The sequence below is a fragment of the Lagenorhynchus albirostris genome, chromosome 4 (assembly GCF_949774975.1).
Source record: "Lagenorhynchus albirostris chromosome 4, mLagAlb1.1, whole genome shotgun sequence".
NCBI classification, from domain to species: domain Eukaryota; kingdom Metazoa; phylum Chordata; class Mammalia; order Artiodactyla; family Delphinidae; genus Lagenorhynchus; species Lagenorhynchus albirostris.
This window is the reverse complement of record NC_083098.1, coordinates 43,592,825-43,620,007: the sequence shown is the minus strand read 5'-3', so window position 1 is coordinate 43,620,007 and position 27,183 is coordinate 43,592,825. Positions and strand designations below refer to the sequence as shown.

General features: G+C 37.4%; 1 protein-coding gene across 1 annotated transcript in view; it reads right to left on the bottom strand.

Moving 5' to 3' along the window:
• Window positions 1–27,183, bottom strand: part of ANTXR2 (ANTXR cell adhesion molecule 2) — a 162,464-nt gene that overhangs the window by 87,702 nt on the left and 47,579 nt on the right. Inside the window, exons 11-12 of the mRNA XM_060147961.1 lie at window positions 18,329–18,407; window positions 1,179–1,274 (exon numbers count right to left, since the gene is read on the bottom strand). Of these exons, the coding sequence (XP_060003944.1) occupies window positions 1,179–1,274; window positions 18,329–18,407 (175 nt within the window). The remainder of the gene's footprint in view (window positions 1–1,178; window positions 1,275–18,328; window positions 18,408–27,183) is intronic.

Below are 27,183 nucleotides of genomic sequence, written 5' to 3'. Positions count from 1 at the left end.
GGAGTGCTTCTTCAGAATAACCTTTTCTACGAAGCCTAAACAATCCAAGTTGTATTGCTTGAAATGTGCTGATGTTTTTTACTCAATGTTCTGCCCTGTGGCAAGAAAAATAATGGCTCTATAAAGATGTCTCCATCCTAATTCCCTGGAATTGTGAATAAATTGCCTTCCAGGGCCAAAGAGACTTTGCAGATGTGATTAAGGTTGAGGACCTTGAGATAGGAGATCATCCTGGATTATCCAGGTGGGTCAAACCTAATCACATGGTTCCTTAACACTGGAGGTCCTTTCCCAGCTGGGCTCAGAGTCAGAGGAACATGTGACTACAGAAAAATGGTGACTAAGATGCAACGTGGCTGGCTCTAAAGGTGGAGGAAGGGGCTCACAAGGCAAGGAATGGAGGTGGCTTCTAGAGGCTGGAAAACGCAAGGGAACAGATTCTGTTCTAGAGCATTAAGAGAGGAATGTATCACTGCGGATACCTTTTAACCCAGTTTAGCTCAGTGAGACCCATGTTGGATCTGTGATTACATAACTTAGATAATAAATTTGTGTTGCTTTAAGCTACCAAATGTGTGGCAATTTGTTACAGTAGCGCTAGAAAGCTTATTACCCATATTCTTTCAGCGGTTTGACTCAAACATGAAAGATGACACAACCTGAAATCAGCTGCCGTAACTTCAAAAGTGACTGTTTAACAGATACCCTAACATTTGCACATGACTTATTTCTAAAATGTTTTTCTAAGAGGCAAACAGAGAAGGTCCTGAAATAGTAGATCTTTCAAAGAAGTAATGAAACATTCAATAAGCACTGAAAAAAAACCAAACAAACTGACAGATTATCAACCTCTCTCAATGAATCCAGCAGAACATATCATTCAATTTTCTTGAAATTCTTTTGTACTTGCATGGAAAACCCTTTATTCCTACAACCTGTCCTACCTTCTTTTCCCCTTCTTCCCCCAAATCTGACTTTGAAGTCTTTTTTTGATGAAGTTTTATAATAAACATTTATTGGCATGCATGAATACAATTTATTATAATGACAAAAACTATTAAAATTCAATTTACTAATTGAAACTTTGCTGTTGTTGAATACTGATTCATATTTCAGCCTTACTTTACACCTTGATGGTTAAAAAAAAAAAAAGAGTATGATTTCAAATTCTCACTCACCACTTTGCAGCAAAGGGGCCAAAACCACCACATCAAACCGATGCCCAAGAGTAGCAGTAACACCAAAATAGCAATGATGGCTGCAATCCCACTAGACTAGAGGAAGCACAAAACAAAAACAAGGATGTCAGCAAAGTTTAGGGTCAAATCCCAAACACATATTTTTTAAGGAAACATCAGAAAAAGTTACAGAAAACATCATAATCTTAAACCAGATATCTCTCATATTCCTTTAAATTCTATAAATTACCTTATACCCTATTTATATTATATTTTACTTTATTACATTTCTATAATATATTAAGTATATTATAATCTATTTGTATTAAATTTCCTTATCTTATATTTCATGTATATTAAGATAGGCAGTAATTAGTATAAACATCTTCCAAACTGTTTGAAATTATGCCTTAAAAAAAATAGGAAAACTCACAATTCGGGTTTGTGCGAATGGTCTGTACGGTCCCTACCTTTTGTCTCTGGGAAAGGATTATTCTGGTTACAAGCATGATTACCTCTAGGCAGAATTTATGCAGAATTTTCCCAGACTTTTTGATAATGGAAAATTATTTACTTTATATATTTAAATGGTAAGACAAGATGATTATCAAAAATCACCAATCAGGTGGCAAACCAACAACAATCGTTCTTGTATGCATCAGAAAAGAATGCAACCTCATGCGTTCATATATCAGAAGACGTCTCAGGGCAGCTCAAGCACTACCCACACAAGAACCACACTGGTGCTTTTTCACTTTCTAATGACGATCTCCTCCAGGTCTAACACCCCTGCTCTGGGCTCTGCCTCTGACCCCCTTCTTCTACCAGATACCTCCACATCCTATAAAGCTTAGCTTAAGCCACTTCCTCAGGAAGACTTCCTTGTACCTTCTGGCTAGAAAATGCCCCTCCTTACTGTACAAGGCATAGTTCTCTGTACTTTAATCTTAGCATTTATCACAATATATTTACTGATTTATTTGCTTATTTATTTATGATGAACTACAATTTTTTATTTAATTTGTCTTTTCTATATTCACTGTGAGCTCTAGGAAGGCAGCACCTATGCCCAACCTACTTAATAATGTATACTCCATGTCTGGCACTTAAAACTATTTACTCAGAGAATGAACTCCAAATAAATAAGACTGAAAAAGCCACAAAAACAAAGAAGAGTGTTTGCTGAATTTTTAGTGCAGAGATAAAGTTTCCAAGAGAACGAGCTGTCTCTTCCAAACCACTGCTCTCCAGCATCCCCAGTAATCATGTTTGGTTTTTTTTTTGGGGGGGAGGGGAAGATTTCAAGGAAGAAAAAAAAACTGTAAATAAATCAATACACTGTTTGGGTGGAAATTTGGGCCTTTATAAGGCAGCTTTTCAGGGATACATTTCCTATCATTCAAAACAAATAAGTAGTACAAGCCCAGAAGTCAAGGCAACAGCCACATTTAGCCCAAGAGCTGACACAGAGAAAGGCTGAGTGGGAAGAACCTATCAGTTTCCATCTTAGAATAGCATTGTCTTAAAAATATTAGTCTGGAGGTCTAATTTTAAGCAAGCTGTTTAATTTCTCAGGGACTCCATTTTCTAATCTACAAAATAAGAAAGTCAGTTGTTCCCAAAGCATAAACTCTTTGTGGCAAAGCTATAACCAGGCTATCTCTCTTAAAAAAGCACTGCACACATTAGCATATTTTTAAAGCCCTGAATGGCTCTGTAGTAAAAAAGAACAGTCCAACTTATATCAACACAGGTCAATTTTTTTTTCTCATAACATTATCAATATCCTATAGAACTCGGATTTCCTAGAATCCATTTTGGGAAATGTTAGGATTGATCAAAGCTAAGAGACTTTCAAATGTTGAAGCAACAATGGTGGTAGCATTTAATTAGAACATTTTATAATGGAATTTGAATTGTAATACATAATAACCTATGCATAAAGAGAGAATGATTTTTATGTAAACAGTTATTTGTAAATAACTGAAAAGAGAAGAGAAGGTACTTTTCAAAAGTATTACTTTAGGGAGTGCTAGCAAAATATACTTGGTATAGCTAATCACAAAAATTTTGAACTGTGTGTCACAGTTTTCCCTATATCATTTGTTAGTATCACAATGGAAAAAAAAGAAAAAGCGATTACCATATATTGACTTGGAAACTATCTCCAAACAGATCAATTTTCAAAGATGTTGATTACTAACAGCACTTCAGTTTTAGTAAATCCATTAAAAAAATAACTTTAAAAATAATTCTCAAAGCAGCATAGACCATAAAACATGTATTAATTTCAGAAATTTTTTTAGGAAAAGATTAAGAATCAAGTATACATGAACAATTAAAGCTATCCTTTGATTTCTAATTTTGCATCTGGATGCAAGAGGGAATAACCATACAAGCTATTTATGTAACTAATGTTAGGTTGCAAATGAACCAAAACAGACACCACCAAAATATCACCTAGAATCCTTGAGTATGTCATTTAATTTATTTTTCAGAAGACAACAAAAATAACTACAGAAACTTCACACACATACACATACAATCTTCATGAAGCTCTAATGTTTACTATTAGACCATTCTTAAGGCACTTCAAGATGTTACCACATATTTACCATAAAAAATTAATTTAAAATTTAAGAAATGAGAAGACATGCAGTCATCTTGCAACTTCTTGATGTACAGTTTGGTAGAATGAAAGTGTAAGCTCAACATGTGATCACTGATGTAACCTAAACGTCTAAATCAGTGTCTTGCACACAGAAAGTTCTGTGTGTGTGTGCGCGCGCGCATGTGTGTGTGTGTGCGTGTGTGTGTGTGTGTGTGTCAGAGAGAGAGAGAGAGGAGATAAATACTTTATAGGAAATTTCCTGGCAAATATCTAAGTTCTCTGTCCTCAAAACCAAAGAAAGTAATTCAGAGCACACATCAGGATACTTATGAAAACACTCTAAGTGCAACTTTCTACACAGAATTCTAAACGTTCACGAACAAATCAAACAATTCTCCATAGGCTTGATTATACTAAGCTCTGAAATCTAGACAAACAAGAATATAATGGGAAAAGAATGTCAAAGAAATACATAGAAAACTATGATATCCTATGGGAGAAGTGTTGTCAAATGTATAAATTCATGATTCCACCTTCAAATATGAGGTCTTACATAAGATAACCCCGACCTGTGACCGTTCATGTATGGAATGAATGCAGCCTTCCCCACCAGACCTTTCCCACATGAGGATCGAGCCATGACATCCATGGAAATGCTCACCATGTGGCTGTGCACACCACTTCCAAAAGGGTTGTATGAACATTTGTTTTTCCCTTTTCTTAGAATTCAAATCCTATGTTCAGAAATAAGGACGTGAAACTGGAGGGTGTGAATATGCTAAAAGTTTAGTGGTTAGTTTTTTCTTTTTACAAATGTGTCATGAGCAGGAAATTCGGAAAATCATACTGACAGAATATAAAGTAGATGGGCTGGCCATGATAGGCAGTCAAATTTCTTGGATTTTCTTTCAAAAATGCCCCAGTTAGGAACACTGGCAAAACATTATGCACATCCAGATGCAAACATACATTTAGTATAATAATATTATTATCTCAACTGATTCTGAAAATTAGTCTACAAGAAAACTGTCTATGAAAATACACACTTTCTGAAGACCTACAGACTTAATCTTTATCACATTTAAGAGAAGCATGATGGAAAACAGGTCACAGTAAGCAGAGAATTTAATGCAACCCGAACTTGCCATAAACACAGCCCTGGATGCCCCGGTCCCAGACATTAGCTCAGTTCACTGCATACAAATCTAGGCTTTCCCAGTTCCTTTGTTTTGATTTGCCAGAGCCGTTATCAGAGCATGAAAGACTTCAGCCATGAAAGGGAAATAATTTCATTGCTCACATAACTTTATAAACAAATTAAGAAAAGGTCAAACACACAGATTTCAGTCCTATGAGCAGATACTATGCTGCAAACTGCAGAGTCAGATGAAACTAGATCTGGTTACGCAGAGTTATGTATCATAGGTGGAAACTAAAAGCCTCTCACCTCTGTTTAGGTGTGCTGCTCTTTAAACACTAGGCAGTTAAAAAGCTGCCAAAGCTATAATGTTGCACAAGTCTTCATGAAGCCCACAGGTTAGTTGGTGGGACAACCCTTGAACACACAATCATAAATGTGAGAAGTATGGAAGGAGAGTAAAACAGAAACAGGGCAAAGCAGGAACTAGCCTGGTCTGGGGTTCTGAAAGGACCTCCTGAGAAAGTATAAGAAAGCCCAGGAAGGGAGAGGAGGTTGAATGAGTGGCTCATTGCAAGAACAAGAAAAGACAACTTTGTCTGAAAAATAGAATTTGAGAGGGCTTGGTAGTACCTGAAGCAGCTGAAGAAAATAATGAAACACAAATTTCTGGAAAGCAGTAATCCTCTTTATAACAGAGAGAATTGGCCAATTGTTGGGTTAATATCCATTTGTTAGATGACCTTCCAATCGGCCATTTGTTGGATCAATTCTTCCTAGCTATAGTTCTGAACAAGTAGCATTTTCAGATGTCTACAAAGACAGTTAGCTGAGGAGTCCAGTTGGAGATTTAGTACCCAGATGTTGGCCAAGGCTTTGAAGCCAAAACTCTTTTAAGGGTTAAGTTGGGGACACACCAGAACCTTGACCTTGATTTTAGGGTAAAAGGAATATATTTTCTAGTCATCCTGGACACATTCAGTCTTTGAACTTCATCTGCATCTAATTTCCTTTTCTTCATTAAAAGGAAGTTATAATGTACAACGAAAAACTTCACTCCGCCAAATAGAACTGAAATTCTAGCTAACAGAATAACAGACGTATGAAAACAAATCAGAGTCACTACTGTACTTGCAAAACAACTATGGGAAAAGAGGAATCACTCAAAAATTTCAAAAGTGTGTGAATAGCCTGTTGCAATCTATCTAGAAAATAATTAATCACAGCAACCACATTAGAATAAAACAGACACAGAAATGGGGAACTAAACCTCCACAATTTTGCTTCCATGAATTTAGAGCTAGGGGAAGAAAAAATAGTCATAAAATAGGTGATGATTTCATTTACTAGATTCTTTTGAAATATTCCATAACAGGAACTAGCAAACTATGGCCGAAAGGCCAAATCAGCTCATCTGTTTCATAAGATGCCTGGCAAGCTAAAACAATTTTTTTACATTGTTACATAGCTGAAAACAATTTAAAGAAAAATGTATTATCAATACATGAAATTCAAATTCTAGTGTATATGGTATGTTGAACACAGCCATGCCCGTTTGTTTATATGTCTATGGCCGCCTTTGGGTTACAATGGCAGAGTTGAGTAGTGTAACTGTATAGCCCCTAAAGCCTAAAATAATTACTATCCGACCCTTTACAGAAAAAAATTGCCCACCTCTGTCTTATATAAATCAAATTAGGACCTGGTAACGAATGGAAGATTGTGCAAGTATTCAGGCCAGGGGAAGACAAACTTGGGTTCAATTCCCAATTCTAGCATTTACTCGACTATGAAACTGAACAAGCAATTTAACCCCAGGGCCTCCAGGCTCCAAGTCTCCCCTTTGTCGGGGGCAGCAAAAGCTGAAATCAGCCAATATTCTGCTCATCAAGCTGTGTAGCATGCTGAGGGTTGGATCCACCTACTAGCAGAAGCATCTTCTAATGTGTTTGCATCAATGTGCACTAAAGATTGGAGGTGGCTCTCTGTTCCTCAGTTTTCTCATCTGTAAAATTCAGGTAATAGTAATAGCCTCCTCTTGAGTGGTGAGAATTAAATGAAATCATGAAGTGCTGAGCACATGTGTAGGGCTTAGCACAGTGCCTGGCACTTAATTAGTGCTTATAAAATTTGTTCTTAGTATTATTATTCTAAAAGAATCAGAAGAGCAGTGGCTCCAAGGGGGGAAAAAGACATCTTTCACTGAATGTTTTAAAGTGGAGACACATTTAGATCTTCTGAGACAGACGAAAAGAATGGATGGCCTAAGTCTAAACCCTCCTCAGATTCTAGTCTTAAATCTTTTAAGTCCAAACCTTAGTTTCCCTACTTCTAAACTGAATATGCCGGTACTGTCATTCATTCCTTTAACAAATAATTTTGGAGCATCTGCCTCGTGTAAGGACCAGGCACTGAGAGGGAGGCGATGAGCAAGGCACAGACTGCAGAGAGAGGCCGAGAAGTAAACAGGAAATGACAACCCAGTGACATAAGTGCCTTAGGAAGAACGAGCCCGGATGCTCTTGGAGAACAGAGGAGGTTCCTTATTTGTGAGATTTCCACAAGGATTAATCAATTGCTAAATAATGGTGCTTCATTTTGTTTGGCTTTTCGAATGCCTGTGAAGAGCCAAAAGTATCATCCAAGAATGAGTAAGATTACTAACTTCATCTCTCCTAATTATCACATCCAAATATGCCTGAAAGGCTAGGTATCACATAAATACAAGGGCGGTATTTATCATAATATTATCCACTGTCTTCTTCTATTCTGAATAGAGGTGTAATGCACACATCTGCAGGTACTTTCTCATCAGCTCCATTCTCACTTTCTACTTCTATAAAACGGTGATATTACTACCACACACCAGATATATTTGCATTTAAATCAATATAATGGTTAAATCTAATTAGAAAAAAAGAATTATCCCGTGGTTATGTAAGTCAAATAATTATGCTGTACACCTTAAACTTATACAGTGCTGTATGTCAATTATATCTCAATAAAACTGGAAGAAAAAAAAAACTCTAGCCCTTTGTCTCAGCAGAGTTGAGTTCAGTCTCTCATGAAAGTGGAAGATTTTCTTCCCTTCATTCATTTTAACACTGTGTACTGAAGTTTAGGAACGACAGACCTGTAGGATGAACTCTAAGCTCTTTTTTTTTTTTGGCCATGGATAATCTGATCTAAATTTTCTCTTTCCAAGCTTTCCTTCCACTATTTTTACCCCAACCAAATATATCTACTTTCAATTTTTTTAATTCAGTTTTTATTAAAGTATAATTGCTTTACAATATTCTGTTCAAGTGTACACTATAGCGATTCAGTATTTTTGCAGATTATATTCCTTTAAAAGTTTTATAAGATAATGGGTATAGCTCCCTGTGCTATACAGTAAATACTTGTTGCTTATCTATTCAGTATATAGTGTTTTATATCTGTTAATCCTGTATCCCTAATTTGTCCCTCCTCCCTTCAATTTCTGTTTGCTATTTATCTGTAAAATGGTTCCCCCTCCTCTCTCTTTGCCTAAGACCTGCTCTCATTTCAAGATCCAGTTTATCTCGGTTCCTCCATAAATACAAAACATTTCTCTAGCTTTCCTTCCCTTCTTGCTCTACCTACTAAAAGCTCCTTTTTTTTTTCATTAAAAATCCTGTGGAATTTGGTTGACTTTTTCATTCCATACAACAGCTCCGAAATGTGCACCTCCAATCCAGACCTCTTTCTAGAACTTCAGACTTGTGTATTCAACAGCCTTTCTGACACTCCCACTGAGATGAAAAATGGACATCTTTCACTCAACATTTCCAAAACAGACCTCCTCATCTTTTTCAAAAAACGTCTCTACCTGATGACAACTCATCTTTCTAGTTGCTCAGGTGAAAAAGCCTGGAACTGTCCTTATTGTCTTTCTCTCACACCCGTATCTAATCTGTCTAGGTATCCGGTAGACTCCACCTTTAAAATATATTCAAATCTAACCACTTCCCACCATCTCCCTTGCTATCTGCCCAGTGGAGCCACCATCCTCTCTCCTAGATTACTGAACAAGCCACAGTATTGGTCTCCAGGTCTCCACTTTGGCCCGTACCTGCAAAGTCTATTTTTGCACAGCAGTCAGAATGATCCTTTTAAAACACAGTCACACCGTGTCACCTTCAGTGGCTCCTGTTTCACTTAGAAAAACACTCAGAATCTTACAATGACTTACAAAACTCTCCATGATCTCTCCCCTCCCTCCATGCTCTCCTACTCATCTCAGGCCTCCTCCCCCAGCTACCTCCACTCTGCACACTGGCTGCCTTGCTCCTCTTTAAACCAGCCACATACACTCCCATCTTAGGCTCTGTTCGAGCTGCTCCCTCCGCAAGAACACTCTTCCCTTGAATGGTCTTCAGGGCTCACTCCCTCACCTTCCTCAAGGCTTTGCTTAAATCTCTTCTCAAGGGAAAATATTCAGATGCCTTATTTAATATAACAACGTGCCGCCAAACTTTCTCTCCATCTCTGACACAACTGATGTTCCTTTTTCTGAAATCACCTTACTCTTAAAACCACCTCGAGTCACGTTACGGTCCCCTTAGAACTAGCAAGACCTAGAAAGACTTCCTCTTTCCAGGAAGCAAACAACCTGTACATTCCAAATGAGTCATTAAGCTTCAGCATCCCTGCACACAGAAACTGTGCATGGTTATAGGATGCAGACAAAGATTTGTTTTCTGCTTCTGTGAAAGAGAGGTGAAAAAAGACAGCTGGAGGTACAGAATAGGAAGGAGGATGGAGAAAGAACATTATTTCAGTGAGCAAAACACTGAGATACCATATACCACAAATGTCTGTAATCTCAACCACATCCTGAGGAACCAGGAAACTTACACATTACAACATCCACAAAACCTATAAATTGCAACATGAATTGAAGATAAAAAGGGGGAAAAAACCAACTAGCTATTTTCAAAATAAAAACAGGCATTGTTAAAGAGTTATCAAGGGAATTCAATAGTGACCCAAGAGTCCATATCGATGCTTGTTTTCCCTGCAATGTTTTCTTACAACAAGAAACAAACTATCTCTCTACAGATAATATTGAGTTGCTTTGTTTTGTTTGCTGGAGGAAGGATGTCTCTCAAATTAAAATATAAAACCATAAAATCATGAGATGGAGGTGGCGCCTTCAAGATGGCGGAAGAGTAAGACGCGGAGATCACCTTCCTCCCCACAAATACATCAGAAATACATCTACACGTGGAACAACTCCTACAGAACACCTACTGAAGGCTGGCAGAAGACCTCAGACCTCCCAAAAGGCAAGAAACTCCCCATGTACCTGGGTAGGGCAAAAGATAAAAGGAAAAACAGAGAAAAAGAATAGGAATGGAACCTGACCCTCTGGGAGGGAGCTGTGAAGGTGAAAACGTTTCCACACACTAGGAAACCCCTTCACTGGCAGAGACAGGGGGTGGCAAGGGGGAAGCTTCGGAGCCACGGAGGAGAGCGCAACAAAAGGGGTGCAGAGGGCAAAGCAGAGAGATTCCTGCACAGAGGATCGGTGCTGACCAGCACTCACCAGCCCGAGAGGCTTGTCTGCTCAGCCGCCGGGATGGGTGGGGGCTGGGAGCTGAGGCTTCGGCTTCAGAGGTCAGATCCCAGGGAGAGGACTGGGGTTGGCTGCGTGAACACTGCCTGAAGGGGGCTAGTGCACCACAGCTAGCCAGGACGGAGTCCAGAAAAAAATCTGTACCTGCCTAAGAGGCAAGAGACCATTGTTTTCGGGTGCGCGAGGAGAGGGGCTTCAGAGCACCAGCTAAACGAGCTCCAGAGAAGAGCACGAGCCACAGCTATCAGCGTGGATGCCAGAGATGGGCATGAAACGCTAAGACTGCTGCTGCAGCCACCAAGAAGCCTGTGTGCAAGCACAGGTCACTCTCCACACCTCCCCTCCCAGGAACCTGTGCAGCCCGCCACTGCCAGGGTCCCGGGATCCAGGGACAACTTCCCCGGGAGAACGCACGACGCACCTCAGGCTGGTGCAACGTCACGCCGGCTTCTGCCACCGCAAGCTCGCCCCGCAACCGTACCCCTCCCTCTCCCCAGCCTCAGTGAGCCAGAGCCCCTGAATCAGCCGCTCCTTTAACCCCCTCCTGTCTGGGGGAAGAACAGACACCAGAGGGCAACCTACACGCAGAGGCCGGTCCAAATCCCGAGCTGAACCCCAGGAGCTGTGAGAACAAAGAAGAGAAAGGGAAATCTCTCCCAGCAGCCTCAGGAGCAGCGGATTAAATCTCCACAATCAACGAGATGTAGCCTGCATCTGTGGAATACCTGAATAGACAACGAATCATCCCAAATTGAGAAGGTGGACTTTGGGAGCAACTGTAGACTTGGGGTTTGCTTTCTGCATCTAATTTGTTTCTGGTGTTATCTTTATCTTAGTTTTTTATTTAGACATTATTATCACTAGAAGATTTGTTTATTAATTTGGTTGCTCTCTCTCTTTTTTTAAATATATATATATTTTTTTTCCTTTTTATTTTTTTGTGAGTATGTATATGTATGCTTCTTTGTCTGTATAGATTTGCTTTTGTCATTTATCTTAGGGTTCTGTCTGTCCGTTTTTTGAGGGTTTTTTTGTTTATTTTTTAGAATAGTTTTTAGTGCTTGTTATCATTGGTGGAATTGTTTTTTCGTTTAGTTGCTCTCTTCTTTCTTTTTCTAATTATTTTTTATTTTTACTTTTAATAATTTTTTATTTCAATAACTTTATTTTATATTTTTTCTTTCTTTTTTTTTTTTTTTTGGCAGTACATGGGCCTCTCACTGCTGTGACCTCTCCCGCTGCGGAGCACAGGCTCCGGACACACAGGCTCAGTGGCCATGGCTCACGGGGCCAGCCGCTCCACGGCATGTGGGATCTTCCTGGACCGGGGCACGAACCCATGTCCCCTGCGTCGGCAGGCGGACTCCCAACCACTGTGCCACCAGGGAAGCACTCTTTCTTTGTTTTTCTACCTTTTCTTCTGAACCGTGTGGCTAACAGGATCTTGGTGCTCTGGCCAGGTGTCAGGCCTGAGCCTCTGAGGTGACAGAGCCAAGTTCAGAACATTGGTCCACTAGAGACCTCCTGGCCCCACATAATACCAAACAGTGAAAGCTCTCCCAGAGATCTCCATGTCCACGCTAAGACCCAGCTCCACTCAACGACCGGCAAGCTACAATGCTGGACACCGCATGACACACAATTAGAAAGACAGGAACACAACCACACCCACTAGCAGAGAGGCTGCCTGAAATCATACTAAGGTCACAGACACCCCAAAACACACCACCGGACGCGGTCATGCCCACCAGAAAGACAAGATCCAGCCTCATCCACCAGAACACAGGCACCAGTCCCCTCCACCAGGAAGCCTACACAACCCACTGAACCAGCCATAGCCCCGGGAAGCAGACAACATAAACAACAGGAACTATGAACCTGCAGCCTGAAAAAAGGAGACCCCAAACACAGTAAGTTAAGCAAAACGAGAAGACATATAAATACACAGCAAATGAAGAAGCAGGTAAAAACCCACCAGACCAAACAAATGAAGAGGAAATAGGCTGTCTACCTGAAAAAGAATTCAGAGCAATGATAGTAAAGATGATCCAAAATCTTGGAAATAGAATGGAGAAAATACAAGAAACATTTCCCAAGGAACTAGAAGAACTAAAGAGCAAACAAACAAGGATGAACAACACAAAAAATGAAATTTAAAATTCTCTAGAAGGAACCATTAGCAGAATAACTGAGGCAGAAGAACAGATAAGTGACCTGGAAGATAAAATAGTGAAAATAATTACAGTAGAGCAAAATAAAGAAAAAGAATGAAAAGAATTGAGGACAGTCTCAGAGACCTCTGGGACAACATTTAACTCACCAGCATTCAAATTACAGGGGTCCCAGAAGAAGAAGAGAAAAAAGAGAGACTGAGAAAATAGTTGAAGATTATAGTTGAAAACTTCCCTAAGATGGGAAAGGAAATATTCAATCAAGTCCAGGAAGTGCAGAGAGTCCCATACAGGATAAATCCAAGGAGAAACACACCAAGACACGTATTAATAAAACTATTAGACATTAAATACAAAGAAAAAATATTAAAAGCAGCAAGGGAAAAGCAACAAATAACATATAAGGGAATCCCCATAATGTTAACAGCTGATCTTTCAGCAGAAACTCTGCAAGCCAGAAGGGAGTGGCGGGACATATTTAAAGTGATGAAAGGGAAAACCTACAACCAAGATTACTCTACCCAGCAAGGATCTCATTCAGATTCGATGGAGAAATTAAAACCTTTACAGACAAGCAAAAGCTAAGAGAATCCAGCACCACCAAACCAGCTTTACAACAAATGCTAAAGGAACTTCTCTAGGCAGGAAACACAAGAGGAGGAAAAGACTTACAATAACAAACCCAGAACAATTAAGAAAATGGTAATAGGAACATGCATATCAATAACTACCTTAAATGTAAATGGATTAACTGCTCCAACCAAAAGACAAAGACTGGCTGAATGGATACAAAAACAAGACCCATATATATGCTGTTTAAAAGAGACCCATTTCAGACCTAGGGACACATACAGACTGAAAGTGAGGGGATGGAAAAAGATATTCCATGCAAATCGAAATCAAAAGAAAGCTGGAGTAGCAATTCTCATATCAGAAAGAATAGACTTTAAAATAAAGAGTATTATAAGAGACAAAGAAGGACACTACATAATGATCAAGGGATCAATCCAAGAAGAAGATATAACAATTATAAATCTATATGCACCCAACATAGGAGCACCTCAATATATAAGGCAAATGCTAACACATATAAAAGAGGAAATCGACAGTAACACAGTAATAGTGGGGGACTTTATCACCTCACTTACACTGATGGACAGATCATCCATACTGAAAATTAATACGAAAACACAATCTTTAAATGACACAGTAGAACAGATAGATTTCATTGATATTTATACGACGTTTCATTTGAAGACAGCAAATTACACTTTCTTCTCAAGTGCTCATGGAATATTCTCCAGTATAGATCATATCTTGGGTCACAAATCAAGCCTTTGTAAATTTAAGAAAGTTGAAATCATATCAAGTATGTTTTCCAACCACAACACTATGAGACAAGATATCAATTACAGGTAAAAAACTATAAAAAATACAAACACATGGAGCCTAAACAATACACTACCAAATATCCAAGAGATCACTGAAGAAGTCAAAGAGGGGATCAAAAGATACCTAGAAACAAATGACAATGAAAAAAAGATGACCCAAAACCTATGGGATGCAGCAAAAGCAGTTCTAAAGGGTAAGTTTATACCAATACAATCTTACCTCAAGAAACAACTCAAATAAACAAACTAACCTTACACCTAAAGCAATTAGAGAAAGAAGAACAAAAAAGCCCCAAAGATAGCAGCAAAGATCAGAGCAGAAATAAATGAAAATGAAATGACAGAAGAGATAGTAAAGATCAATAAAACTAAAAGCTGGTTTTTTAAGAAGATAAACAAAATTGATAAACCATTAGCCAGACTCATCAAGAAAAAAACGGAGAAGACTCAAATCAATAGAATTAGAAATGAAAAAGGAGAAGTAACAACTGATACTGCAGAAATACAAAGGATCATGAGAGATTACTACAACCAACTACATGCCAATAAAATGGACAAACTGGAAGAAATGGACAAATTCTTAGAAAAGCACAACCTTCCAAGACTGAACCAGGAAGAAATAGAAAATATGAACAGACCAGTCAAAAGTTATGAAATTGAAACTGTGATTAAAAATCTTCCAACAAACAGAAGTCCAGGACCAGATGGCTTCACAGGTGAATTCTATCAAACATTTAGAGAAGAGATAATACCCATCCTTCTCAAACTCTTCCAAAATATAGCAGACAGCAGAACACTCCCAAACTCATTCTATGAGGCCACCATCACCCTGATACCAAAACCAAAGATAACACAAAGAAAGAAAACTACAGACCAATATCACTGATGAACACAGATGCAAAACTCCTCAACAAAATACTAGCAAACAGAATCCAACAGCACATTAAAAGAATCATACACCATGATCAAGTGGGGTTTATCCCAGGAATGCAAGGATTCTTCAATATATGCAAATCAATCAATGTGATACACCATATTAACAAATTGAAGGATAAAAACCATATGATCATCTCAAGAGATTCACAAAAAGCTTTCAACAAAATTCAACATCCATTTATGATTTAAAACCCTCCAGAAAGTAGACATAGAGGGAACTTACCTCAACATAATAAAGGTCATATATGACAAGCCCACAGACAACATCATTCTCAATGGTTAAAAACTGAAACCTTTTCCACTAAAACCAGGAAGTAGAGAAGGTTGCCCACTCTCACAACTATTATTCAACATAGTTTTGGAAGCTTTAGCCACAGCAATCAGAGAAGAAAAGAAATAAAAGGAATCCAAATCATAAAAGAAGAAGTAAAACTGTCATTGTTTGCAGATGACATGACACTATATATAGAGAATCCTAAAGATGCTACCAGAAAACTACTAGAGCTAATCAATGAATTTGGTAAAGGAGCAGGATACAAAATTGATGCACAGAAATCTCCTGCATTCCTATACACTAATGATGAAAAAATCTTAAAGTGAAATCAAGAAAACACTCCCATTTACCATTGCAACAAAAAGAATAAAATACCTAGGAATAAATCTACCTAACAAGACAAACGACCTGTATGCAGAAAACTATAAGACACTGATGAAAGAAATCAAAGATGATACAAACAGATGGAGTGATATACCATGTCCTTGGATTGGAAGAATCAACATTGTGAAAATGACTCTACTACCCAAAGCAATCTACAGATTCAATGCAATCCCTGTCAAACTACCACTGGCGTTTTTCATAGGACTACAACAAAAATTTTCACAATTTGTGTGGAAACATAAAAGACCCCAAATAGCCAAAGCAGTCTTGAGAACGAAAAATGGAACTGGAGGATTCAGGCTCCCTGACTTCAGACTATACTATAAAGCTACAATCATCAAGACAGTACAGTACTGGCACAAAAACAAAAATATAGATCAATGGAACAGGATAGAAAGCCCAGAGATAAACCCATGCACATATGGTCACCTTATCTTTGACAAAGGAGGCAAGAATATACAGTGGAGAAAAGACAGCCTCTTCAATAAGTGGTGCTGGGAAAACTGGACAGCTACATGTAAAAGAATGAAATTAGAACACTCTCTAACACCATACACAAAAATAAACTCCAAATGGATTAAAGACCGAAATGTAAGGCCAGGCACTATAAAACTCTTAGAGGGAAACCTAGGCAGAACATTCTATGACATAAATCACAGCAAGGTCCTTTATGACCCACCTCCTAGAGAAATGGAAATAAAAACAAAAATAAACAAATGGGAACTAATGAAACTTAAAATCTTTTGCACAGCAAAGGAAACCATAAACAAGACAAAAAGACAAGCTTCAGAATGGGAGAAAATATTTGCAAATGAAGCAACTGACAAAGGATTAATCTCCAAAATATACAAGCAGCTCATGCAGCTCAATATCAAAAAAAGCAAACAACCCAATCCAACAATGGGTGGAAGATCTAAATCGACATTTCTCCAAAGATTGCCAACAAACCCATGAAATGATGCTCAACATCACTAATCATTAGAGAAATGAAAATCAAATTTACAATGATGTATTACCTCACACTGGTCAGAATGGCCAACATCAAAAACTATACAAACAATAAATGCTGGAGAGGGTGTGGAGAAATGGGAACCCGCTTGCATTGTTGGTGGGAATGTAAATTGATACAGTCATTATGGAGAACAATATGGAGGTTCCTTAAAAAACTAAAAATAGAACTATCATATGATCCAGCAATCCCACTACTGGGCATATACCCTGAGGAAACCATAATTCAAAAAGAGTCATGTATCAGAATGTTCATTGCAGCACTAGTTACAATAGCCAGGACATGGAAGCAACCTAAGTGTCCATTGACAGATGAATGGATAAAGAAGATATGGCACATATATACAATGGAATGTTACTCATTCATAAAAAGAAACGAACTTGAGTTATTTGTAGTGAGGTGGATGGATTTAGAGACTGTCATACAGAGTGAAGTAAGTCAGAAAGAGAAAAATAAGTACCATATGCTAACACATATATATGGGATCTAAAAAAAAAAAAATGGTTCTGACAAACCTAGGGGCAGGACAGGAATAAAGACTCAGACGTAGAGAATGAACTTGAGGACACGGGGTGGGAAAGGGTAAGCTGGGATGAAGTGAGAGAGTGGCATGGTCATATATACACTATCAAATGTAAAATAGATAGCTAGAGGGTAGCAGCTGCATAGCACAGGGAGATCAGCTCTGTACTTTGTGTCCACCTAGAGAGGTGGGATAGGGAGGGTGGGAGGGAGATGCAAGAGGGAGGAGATATGGGGATGTATGTATATGTATAGGTGGTTCACTTTGTTATATAGCAGAAACTAACATACCATTGTAAAGCCTTTATACTCCAATAAAATCATGAGATGTGAGAAAATGTTTAGGTTTGGGATTTTGGTCTTTTGAAGGGGAGGATTTTTTTTTTTTGCATTGATTTATATATTTTTAACAAAGAAAATGCACTCATAAGAATATCAGCCATGTGATCAGTTCCTTTTAGTGCTTTGTGTTTTCATGTTCAACAATCTAATGTCAAGATAAACCAAAAAAATTAACTATAAGGAAAACACTCTCTTATCAATGGAATTTATATATCCAAATAGTGCATCTTAGGTAATGCAAATCAACCATCTTAACTAAATTATAGTTTCAGTGTAGTTTCAAACCAAGATATTATAAAGTTCTCAGAATCAAGTTCCTTACTCTTGAGAAAGCACCAACATTAAAAGGGACAAAATAATAAGCTCACTCATTAAGATGCACTAATAATTTAAAAAACATGATAAATGTCTTAGATACTATAATGCAACCTTCATTAACAGAAAGACATTATTTCCTTTACATAGTTAATGTTTTAAGAAAAAAATGTTTCATTTGGAAATCATTTTCCTACCTTATTCTAATATTTAAATATGACTTCAATTTTATAAATATAAAAATATAATGTATACTCTTTAAAATCCCTTTAAAGGAGACTAAAGGAAAAAAACAAAACAACCTACAATAACTTCTATACAAACATTTTCTTGTAATGGTCTCCAGTGTTACTATTTGTACTTTCTTTACTGTAGGATGCAACAATATTGAAGGTCCATAAATTATTTCTGGAGAGAGTTATTTTTTAAAAAGTAACTTTATGTGAACAGTGACTTACACATTCTGTGGCTGTGACTATTAGTGAGCCTGAGATGACAGAATTTCCTCCATTAAAGCTCACTGAAACATCAAGAGTTCTGAAAGAAAATGCAGAAACAATAATTAAGAGTAATTAAAAACTGGAGTTTTGTGGAAAATTTTTCTTTCCTTAAATTATTCAGAATTAGCCAGAGAGTCTACTTTAAAAGTCAAAGCATTTGATCGGTTATCTTAGCGTTTTTCTTTCTTAGTTCTAGTAGCCAGAGGCAAATTCCTTAAGTGATCTAATTGTTCCTAAAAGAAGCATTAATGTCAATAGAAACATGAAGAAATTCCTGTTGTTGTCATTGTTCTAGTTTAAAGTAATACATTTTTAGGAAAAGAATTAAATTAAAAAATTCCTTAATCCAGAAAAATGCTGAGATTGTTTTAGGTTCACAGAAACCTAAAATGGGGAAAATACTTCCATCCGACTCAGCTTTTCCCTGTCTCTAGACATTACCATTATCACAAGATCATTGTTTAAGAACATAAAAATGGAAATAGAAACTGGGCATAGAGGGAAGTTACCTCAACATAATAAAAGGCATATATGACAAACCCACAGCCAACATCATTCTCAATGGTGAAAAACTGAAAGCATTTCCTCTAACATCAGGAAAAAGACAAGGGTGCCCACTCTTACCAGAATTATTCAACATAGTTTTGGAAGTTTTAGCCATGGCAATCAGAGAAGAAAAAGAAATAAAAGGAATACAAATTGGAAAAGGATTAAAACAGTCACTGTTTGCAGATGACATGATACTATACATAGAGAATCCTAAAGAGGCCACCAGAAAGCTACTAGAACTAATAAATGAATTTGGTAAAGTAGGAGAATACAAAGTTAATGCACAGAAATCTCTTGGATTCCTATACACTAATGATGAAAAATCAGAAGGCAAATTAAGGGAACAGATTTGCCACTGCAACAAAAAGGATAAAATACCTAGGAATAAATCTACCTAAGAAGGCAAAAGACCTGTATACAGAAAATTATAAGACACTGATGAAAGAAATCAAAGATGATACAAACAGATGGACAGATATACCATGTTCTTGGATGAGAAGAATCAACATTGTGAAAATGACTATACTACCCAAAGCAATCTACAGATTCAGTGCAATCCCTATCAAATTACCAATGGCATTTTTCACAGAACTAGAGCAAAAAAATTTCCAATGTGTATGGAAACACAAGATACCCTGAATAGCCAAAGCAACCTTGAGAAAGAAAAACGGAGCTGGAGGAATCAGGTTCCCAGACTTCAGACTATACTACAAAGCTCCAGACTTCAGACTATACTACAAAGCTACGGTAATCAAGACAGTATGGTACTGGCACAAAAAGAGAAATACAGATCAATGGAACAGGATAGAAAACCCAGAGATAAACCCATGCACATATGGTCACCTTATCTTTGACAAAGGAGGCAAGAATATACATTGGAGAAAAGACAGCCTCTTCAATAAGTGGTGCTGGGAAAACTGGACAGCTACATATAAAAGAATGAAATTAGAACACTCCCTAACACCATACACAAAAATAAGCTCAAAATGGAATTAAAGACCTAAATATAAGGCCAGAAACTATAAAACTCTTAGAGGAAAACATAGGCAGAACACTCTATGAGACAAATCAAAGCAGGATCCTTTTTGATCCACCTCCTAGAGAAATGGAAATAAAATCAAAAATAAACAAATGGGAACTAATGAAACTTAAAATCTTTAGCATAGCAAAGGAAACCATAAACAAGATGAAAGGACAACCTTCAGAATGGGGGAAAATATTTGCAAATGAAGCAACTGACAAAGAATTAATCTCCAAAATATACAAGCAGCTCATGCAGATCAATACCAAAAAAACAAACAACCCAATCCAAAAATGGGCAGAAGACCTAAACAGACATTTCTCCAAAGAAGATATAGATTGCCCACAAACATATGAAAGGATGCTCAACATCACTAATCATTAGAGAAATGAAAATCAAAACCATAATGAGGTATCACCTCACACCAGTCAGAATGGCCATCATCAAAAAATCTACAAACAATAAATGCTGGAGAGGGCGTGGAGAAAAGGGAAGCTCTTGCACTGTTGGTGGGAATGTAAATTGATATAGCCACTATGGAGAACAGTATGGAGGTTCCTTAAAAAACTAAAAATAGAACTACCATACAAGCCAGCATCCCACTACTAGGCATATACCCTGAGAAAACCATAACTCAAAAAGAGTCAGGTACCACAATGTTCATTGCAGCTCTATTTACAATAGCCAGGACATGGAAGCAACCTAAGTGTCCATTAACAGATGAATGGAGAAAGAAGATGTGGCACATATGTACAATGGAATATTACTCAGCCATAAAAAGAAACAAAATTGAGTTATTTGTAGTGAGGTGGATGGACCTAGAGTCGGTCATACAGAGTGAAGTAAGTCAGAAAGAGAAAAACAAATACTGTATGCTAACACATATATATGGAATCTAAAAAAAAATGGTACTGATGAACCTGGTGGCAGGGCAGGAATAAAAACACAGATGTAGAGAATGGAGTTGAGGACACAGAGAGGGGAAGGGGAAGCTGGGACAAAGCGAGAGAGTAGCATTGACATATATACACTACCAAATGTAAAATGCATGGTTAGTGGGAAGCTGCTACACAGCACAGGGAGATCATCTCAATGCTTTGTGATGACCTAAAGGGGTGGATAGGGAGGGTGGGAGGGAGGCTCAAGAGGGAGGGGGTATGGGGATATGTGTATACATATAGCTGATTCACTCTGTTGTACAGCAGAAACTAAGACAACATTGTAAAGCAATTATACTCCAATAAAGATATTTAAAAAATAGTTATTACAAGATGCAAACTATTATATATAAAATGGATAAACAATAAGGTCTTAATGTATAGCACAGGGAACTATATTCAATATCCTGTGATAAACCATAATGGAAAAGAATATGGAAAATAATGTATATATGTATAACTGAATCACTTTTCTATACACCAGAAACTAATACAATATTGTAAATCAACTATACTTCAATAAAATAAAATTTTTTAAAAAATGGAAATAACAAACCATTGAAAGATAAAATATAGAGAAAGTGATCATGAAAGACAGAGTAAACTAAACGAAAAAAAAAAGGAACACAATTTACATATTTGTAGGCATTTGTTGTAAATGTTCAGGATTTTAAAATATCCTGACAAAGGTAGAACAAAAGGAGAATAATTTTTGTCCATTGCTAAGAAATATAGCTCTCATTCTGAAAATATGATTTCAACTAATAATACAATTAAAAATAATTACAATTTCATTGATTCAGATTCTAATAATTTATCATTTGGGATCAGTAGGTAATTTTTTTTTCGTAGCTCTAAGAAGATATCAAAGAGAAAAAGATGACAAGGAGTTTTTAAAGTATTGAGGAAATAGCTGTTTTCCAAAAGAGTTTATGAAGTATATTACCACAGAATAATCAGTATACCAACAAAACAAAGCTATCCATTTATTAATGTGGAAGCAGTAGGCAGCATTTTGTTAATCTAGCTTCTATAGAACACCATGCTCCAATGCTCAAAAAATATTCTAAATTCCAAGAATTAAAAGCCAGAAACTTTGCCTTAATTACTCTAAATTTAGACGATTTCTTCTCTATGCCTTGAGTTGTGTGCCAAATACTATTAGCTATTGAGAGTTAGGATAAAACGGAAGCAATCTCAAGCCACTGGTTAAGATTTTCAGTAACGATGCTAGGGAGAGGAGATGAGAAATATTATTCAGTCCCTACCATGGGCCAGATGCTATCCTGGACACTTTATGGATATTATCTCATCTAATTCTTAAAAGAACTCTTAAAGTAAGTAGTTTCACAGTTTTACAGCTGGGGTACATAGGCCCCAAAATGTTAATTACCTTGCCCAAAGTGATAAAGCTAGGATTCTCACAAATTCTGAATTCTTTCCATCATACCACACAGGCTTGAAGAAATGAAAGTTCTTAATGTGTATTTTTCCCTCAGTGTGATATTTAGTTTGGATTCTTACAGGGCTAGAACCCCCAGGAAAGACAGGACTAGCAAACTTCTAGCTGAACTCTTCTTCAAAATTCAGGATTACTCCTATTAAAAATATTCCTTGTAAAATATTCCCTTTAAAACATTTTGTTAAAAAAAAAAGTTTAGCTAAATCCAGAAAAGAACAAGAACTTGGGGTACTTATATCAAATTAACTAAACTTCTGAACTATTCCAACACAGAATGCCAAGTGGCTTATTTAAGAAAGAAAACTTAAACCTACTTGCTTTTTCTGCAGAACTCAGTGCCTTGTTTTGCTTTGTTTTTTTGGAAGATTAAGCATAGTTCAATCCAAAAATAATGTTTCCTAGATCCTAATTCCTCCACTTTAAAGCATGTACCAGAAAGCATATGACACAGAAAGCATGGTTTTGGTTTGTGGGGGAAGTTTACTGGATTCATAATAATGTATGATTGTTGCAGGTAATCTTATTGATTCAACTTTAAAGGGATCAGTAGACATTGACCAAAGTTGTTTATAATCTGGTACGTAGAACTCACCAGAAATGAACCAGTTCTCTAATTAATGAAGGAAACATTTAATGCTTATCCAAATGGAATAAGAACAGAAGATGTATTTTATAACAAAATTCACTCTTTTCTATAGTTTCCCATAGCATGCTGATGAGGTCTTGTAGGCAACCAAACCAATTTGCACATTATTCTTAAAATCTCAGTCTAGTATAATGTAGCTGGTGTCTGATCAAACTGAGTTAGTCTCCACAGACATGGAAAGCCACCGGATGATTCTTTTGACATATGGATTCAGCTGAAACAATATAATATTCACCTTCCTAAGAGCAGTAGCAGCACGATCAAACCACTACCAGAAACAACAGTACTCATAATAACAGTGTTTATCGATTCCTTACTATGTTTTGTTTTTGTTTTTTTTTTTGCGGTACGCGGGCCTCTCACTGCTGTGGCCTCTCCCACAGCGGAGTTACAGGCTCCGGACGCGCAGGCCCAGCGGCCATGGCTCACGGGCCCAGCCGCTCCGCGGCATGTGGGATCCTCCCGGACCGGGGCACGAACCCGTGTTCCTTGCATCGGCAGGCGGATTCCCAACCACTGTGCCACCAGGGAAGCCCCGATTCCTTATTATGAGCTAAACACATTAACACATCTTCTCACTTAATTCTCACAACAACCCACTGAGGGAGGCTATAGCATTATCTCCATTTTCCAAATAAAGGACCTGAAGCTTAAAAAGGTAACTTACCCAAATATTGGACTTCTCTGGCTCTGTAGTCAAAGTGCTTTCACTTCTACTGCATACCACCTTAATTCTCAATAAGTGCTTTAGGGTCTTACACCTAAATTTCACTCACTGGCGAGAGCTTTATCTCACTTCTCCAGTGTCACTCTTCCAATTTCTTACTATATTCACATATTTCTCATAGTTATAATGGCATTTACTATATGATATTTATTTGTGAACATATGTGTATATTTTTATATGTATATATATTTGCTGGGAAATTTTTTCAGAAGTGTTGCAAACATGAAAACACACTCTAAAAGTTATTTCTGCTTTTAAATTTTGTTGTTTCTTTAGAAAAAATTTTGAAATTATTGGTATGATACTGGCACTGCTATGAGCTGATACTTTTGTCCAAAGCTCTGCTACTCCATTGCTGGCAAACAGATTGATAAAACCCATCTCACCCTCTAACCCAGACTCAATACCTTGACCTTTCTTTGCCCCAAGACTCCAATATACGTATATCATGTTTTGTCATATTTTATGTAACTTGTGCTAGTATCTATGGATTTCTCATTCTGATTGCTATATAACTTTTATTGCTGGTTAGTATATTTAGGACAGTAGAACTCATACTCTCAGTTACAGAAGCTTTATTATGGGCAAAAATGTATTAAAGCCATATTGTTTTCACATAATTCCATAAAGGAGAGGTGAGTAAAGAGTTTATCTTTATCTGTCCCAAGAATAAAATAAAATTGAAAAAGGGGATTATAGATACAGCCCACATGTTGGGGAATCAGGAGTTATAGGTTTGAACCCTAGTCACTACCCTCTCAATCTTGCATTCTTCAATGTGTAAAAGGGGGATAACTGTACCTATTTCAGAGTTGCTTTGGGGAGGAGAGCTCGATAAAATAATGTACATAAAATGTCCAACACAGTGCCTGGAACACAGTGGGTACTCTATAAATTACTGTAACATCTGACTATTTGTCTAAAAAATTATTCAGTTATCAAGGTACTTTTATATAAACATTTTAGATCCAAGTTAAAAAACAGCACAGATAATATAGAAGAATGTATTGCAGCAAAGAAATAATTGCCTAATACTTTTTTGTTTACTTTGAAGAATTTCTCTTCTACTTACTTCCATATAAAAATAGAGAGAGCTAAATTGTTCCAAAAATGCCTAGTATAACATATAATGGCATGCAAGTTCATGTAAAGAAAATTCTCAAAGCTATTTCCTTCCTGTTACAAAATGTTATCTTGATAAAACCCAGCACTGCAACTATGTTGAGCTGTGTGCTTGAACCTAACACTTAAAACTGTGCTCCAAATTGGTTTCTGAATGTTGGCCAGTAAGTTCAATCAATCACTCAGTCTATTACTCCAATATTTATAAATTGCCTACAATAGGCCAACCTAGGCTGCGCTTGGTAATAGGGCTGCAATAACAAATGAAACACAGCATTACAATGTAATTGAAAGGAAGCTACATGAACAATTACAATAAAATGTGATATTAACTAAAATAGGTATAAGCACAAAGGTACTAGAGGATCATGTGGGAGTTACAACGGACTGAGCCTTGCACGGGGGCATCAACAAAGATTTCCTGCAGGAAGTCACCTCTATGATGAATCCTAAAGGATGATCAAGAATTAGTTAGGAAAAGAGATTAAAAAGGGACCCAAGAAGATGGAGCACTATTTGACAAGCTGGAAGATAAGAAAGGCACAGAACAGTCAAGGAATAAAAGCCATTCAATATAGCATCAACACAGAATGTGAGAGTGAGAATATATGGCTTGAGGCTGAAAAGGAGAGTAGGAGAAGGATAATGAAGAACCCAGGATGCCATATTTAGATATTTAGAATTAGTCTTATGAGTTTTTAAGCCAGGCAGAAATATGGTCAGAATTGTGTTTTTACAAATATCACTTGTTGCATCGTAGAGCATGGATTGGAAGAGTAAATTTCTACAGTAGAGGACCAGTTAACAATGTCATAGTGTATTTCACTGTTGGTAGGAATGGAAATTGGTGCACCTACTATGAAAAACAGGATGGAGGTTCCCCCAAAAATTAAGAATGGAACTACCATATGATCCAGTTAGTCCACTTCTGGGTAGTTATCTGAAGAATACAAAAACACCAATTCAAAAAGATATATGCACCCTGATGTTCACTGCAGCATTATTTACAATTGCCAAGATATAGAAGCAGCAACGTAAGTGCCCACTGATGGATGAACGGCTAAAGAAGACGTAGTATCTATGTACAATGGAATACTACTCAACCATAAAAAAATGGAATCTTGACATTTGTGACAACATGGATGGACCTTGAGGGTACTAAGTGAAATAAGTCAGATGGAGAAAGACAAATATGTACGATTTCATTCATATGTGGAATATAAAAACAAAGAAGCAAAACAAAACAAAAACAAGCGCCTAGATACAGAGAACAAATTGATGGCTACCAGAGGGGAAGAGCCGGAGGGCAAAATGGGTAAAGGGGGTTAACTGTATGCTGACAGATGGAAACTAGACTTTTGGTGGTGAGCATACTGTAGTGTATACAGAAGTCAAAACTTAATATTTGTATACATGAAACATATAATGTTATAAACCAATGTTACCTCAATTAAAAAAAAATTTTTTAAAGAATTTCTCAGTGAATTTCAAATAAGGACCAAAGTAGAACTGAACCAAATAGTGTCAATGAGGGTAATCTGAAATGAAAATTGAGAGGTATTAAGCAGTTAGATTAAAAAGGACTTGGACATTTATAGGATGTAGGAGGTGAGGAAGAAAGAGTAGTTAAAGATGGCTTCAAAGTTTGTGTTTTGCACAGGAAGGTGGGTAATCTTGCACAGGAAACATGAAAGGAACAGGTTTGAACAGAAGTACATGAGTTTAATTTGGGAACTTCAGGTTTAATTTGCCTAAGGGAAATCCAAGTTAATGAGCTGACATTTGGATAGTGGACACTTGGTTGGTTTCAAGCTAAGGGAAAGATCTTGTCTGGAGATTTGGAACTCATAGCAAGAAAAGGAAGACTTAGAGAAGGTGAGTTTATGGGTCAGGAATCCAGCCATGGTGAAAACTGACTAGGAACTGTAAGAAGAGGAGCCAGAGGTAACACTGGAGAAGAAACAGTCCCGGAGGTGAGACTATGAAGTCGTGAAAGACAAGGAAAGACCTTCCTCTGAGACAAGACTGGCCCACAGTACAGATAATTCTGGGTGGTCAGGGAAGGCGAGGCTCAGAACTGAGGACTCCTTCAACTTCCTTTTCTATAAGTTGGTTCTACATTGTTTAGAATTGCTTACAAATATGTTCAACGGCTCTTTGCTCCATCCTCAGACCATTTAAGTAGAAGGATAGAAGAAACCTGAACAACTTAACAAAAAGACTGCTTGAAGTGCATTTTAATGTCAATTGGTCTTCAATTAATAGTGATAAAACTAGGGCTTCCCTGGTGGCGCAGTGGTTGAGAGTCCACCTGTCGATGCAGGGGACACGGGTTCATGCCCCGGTCC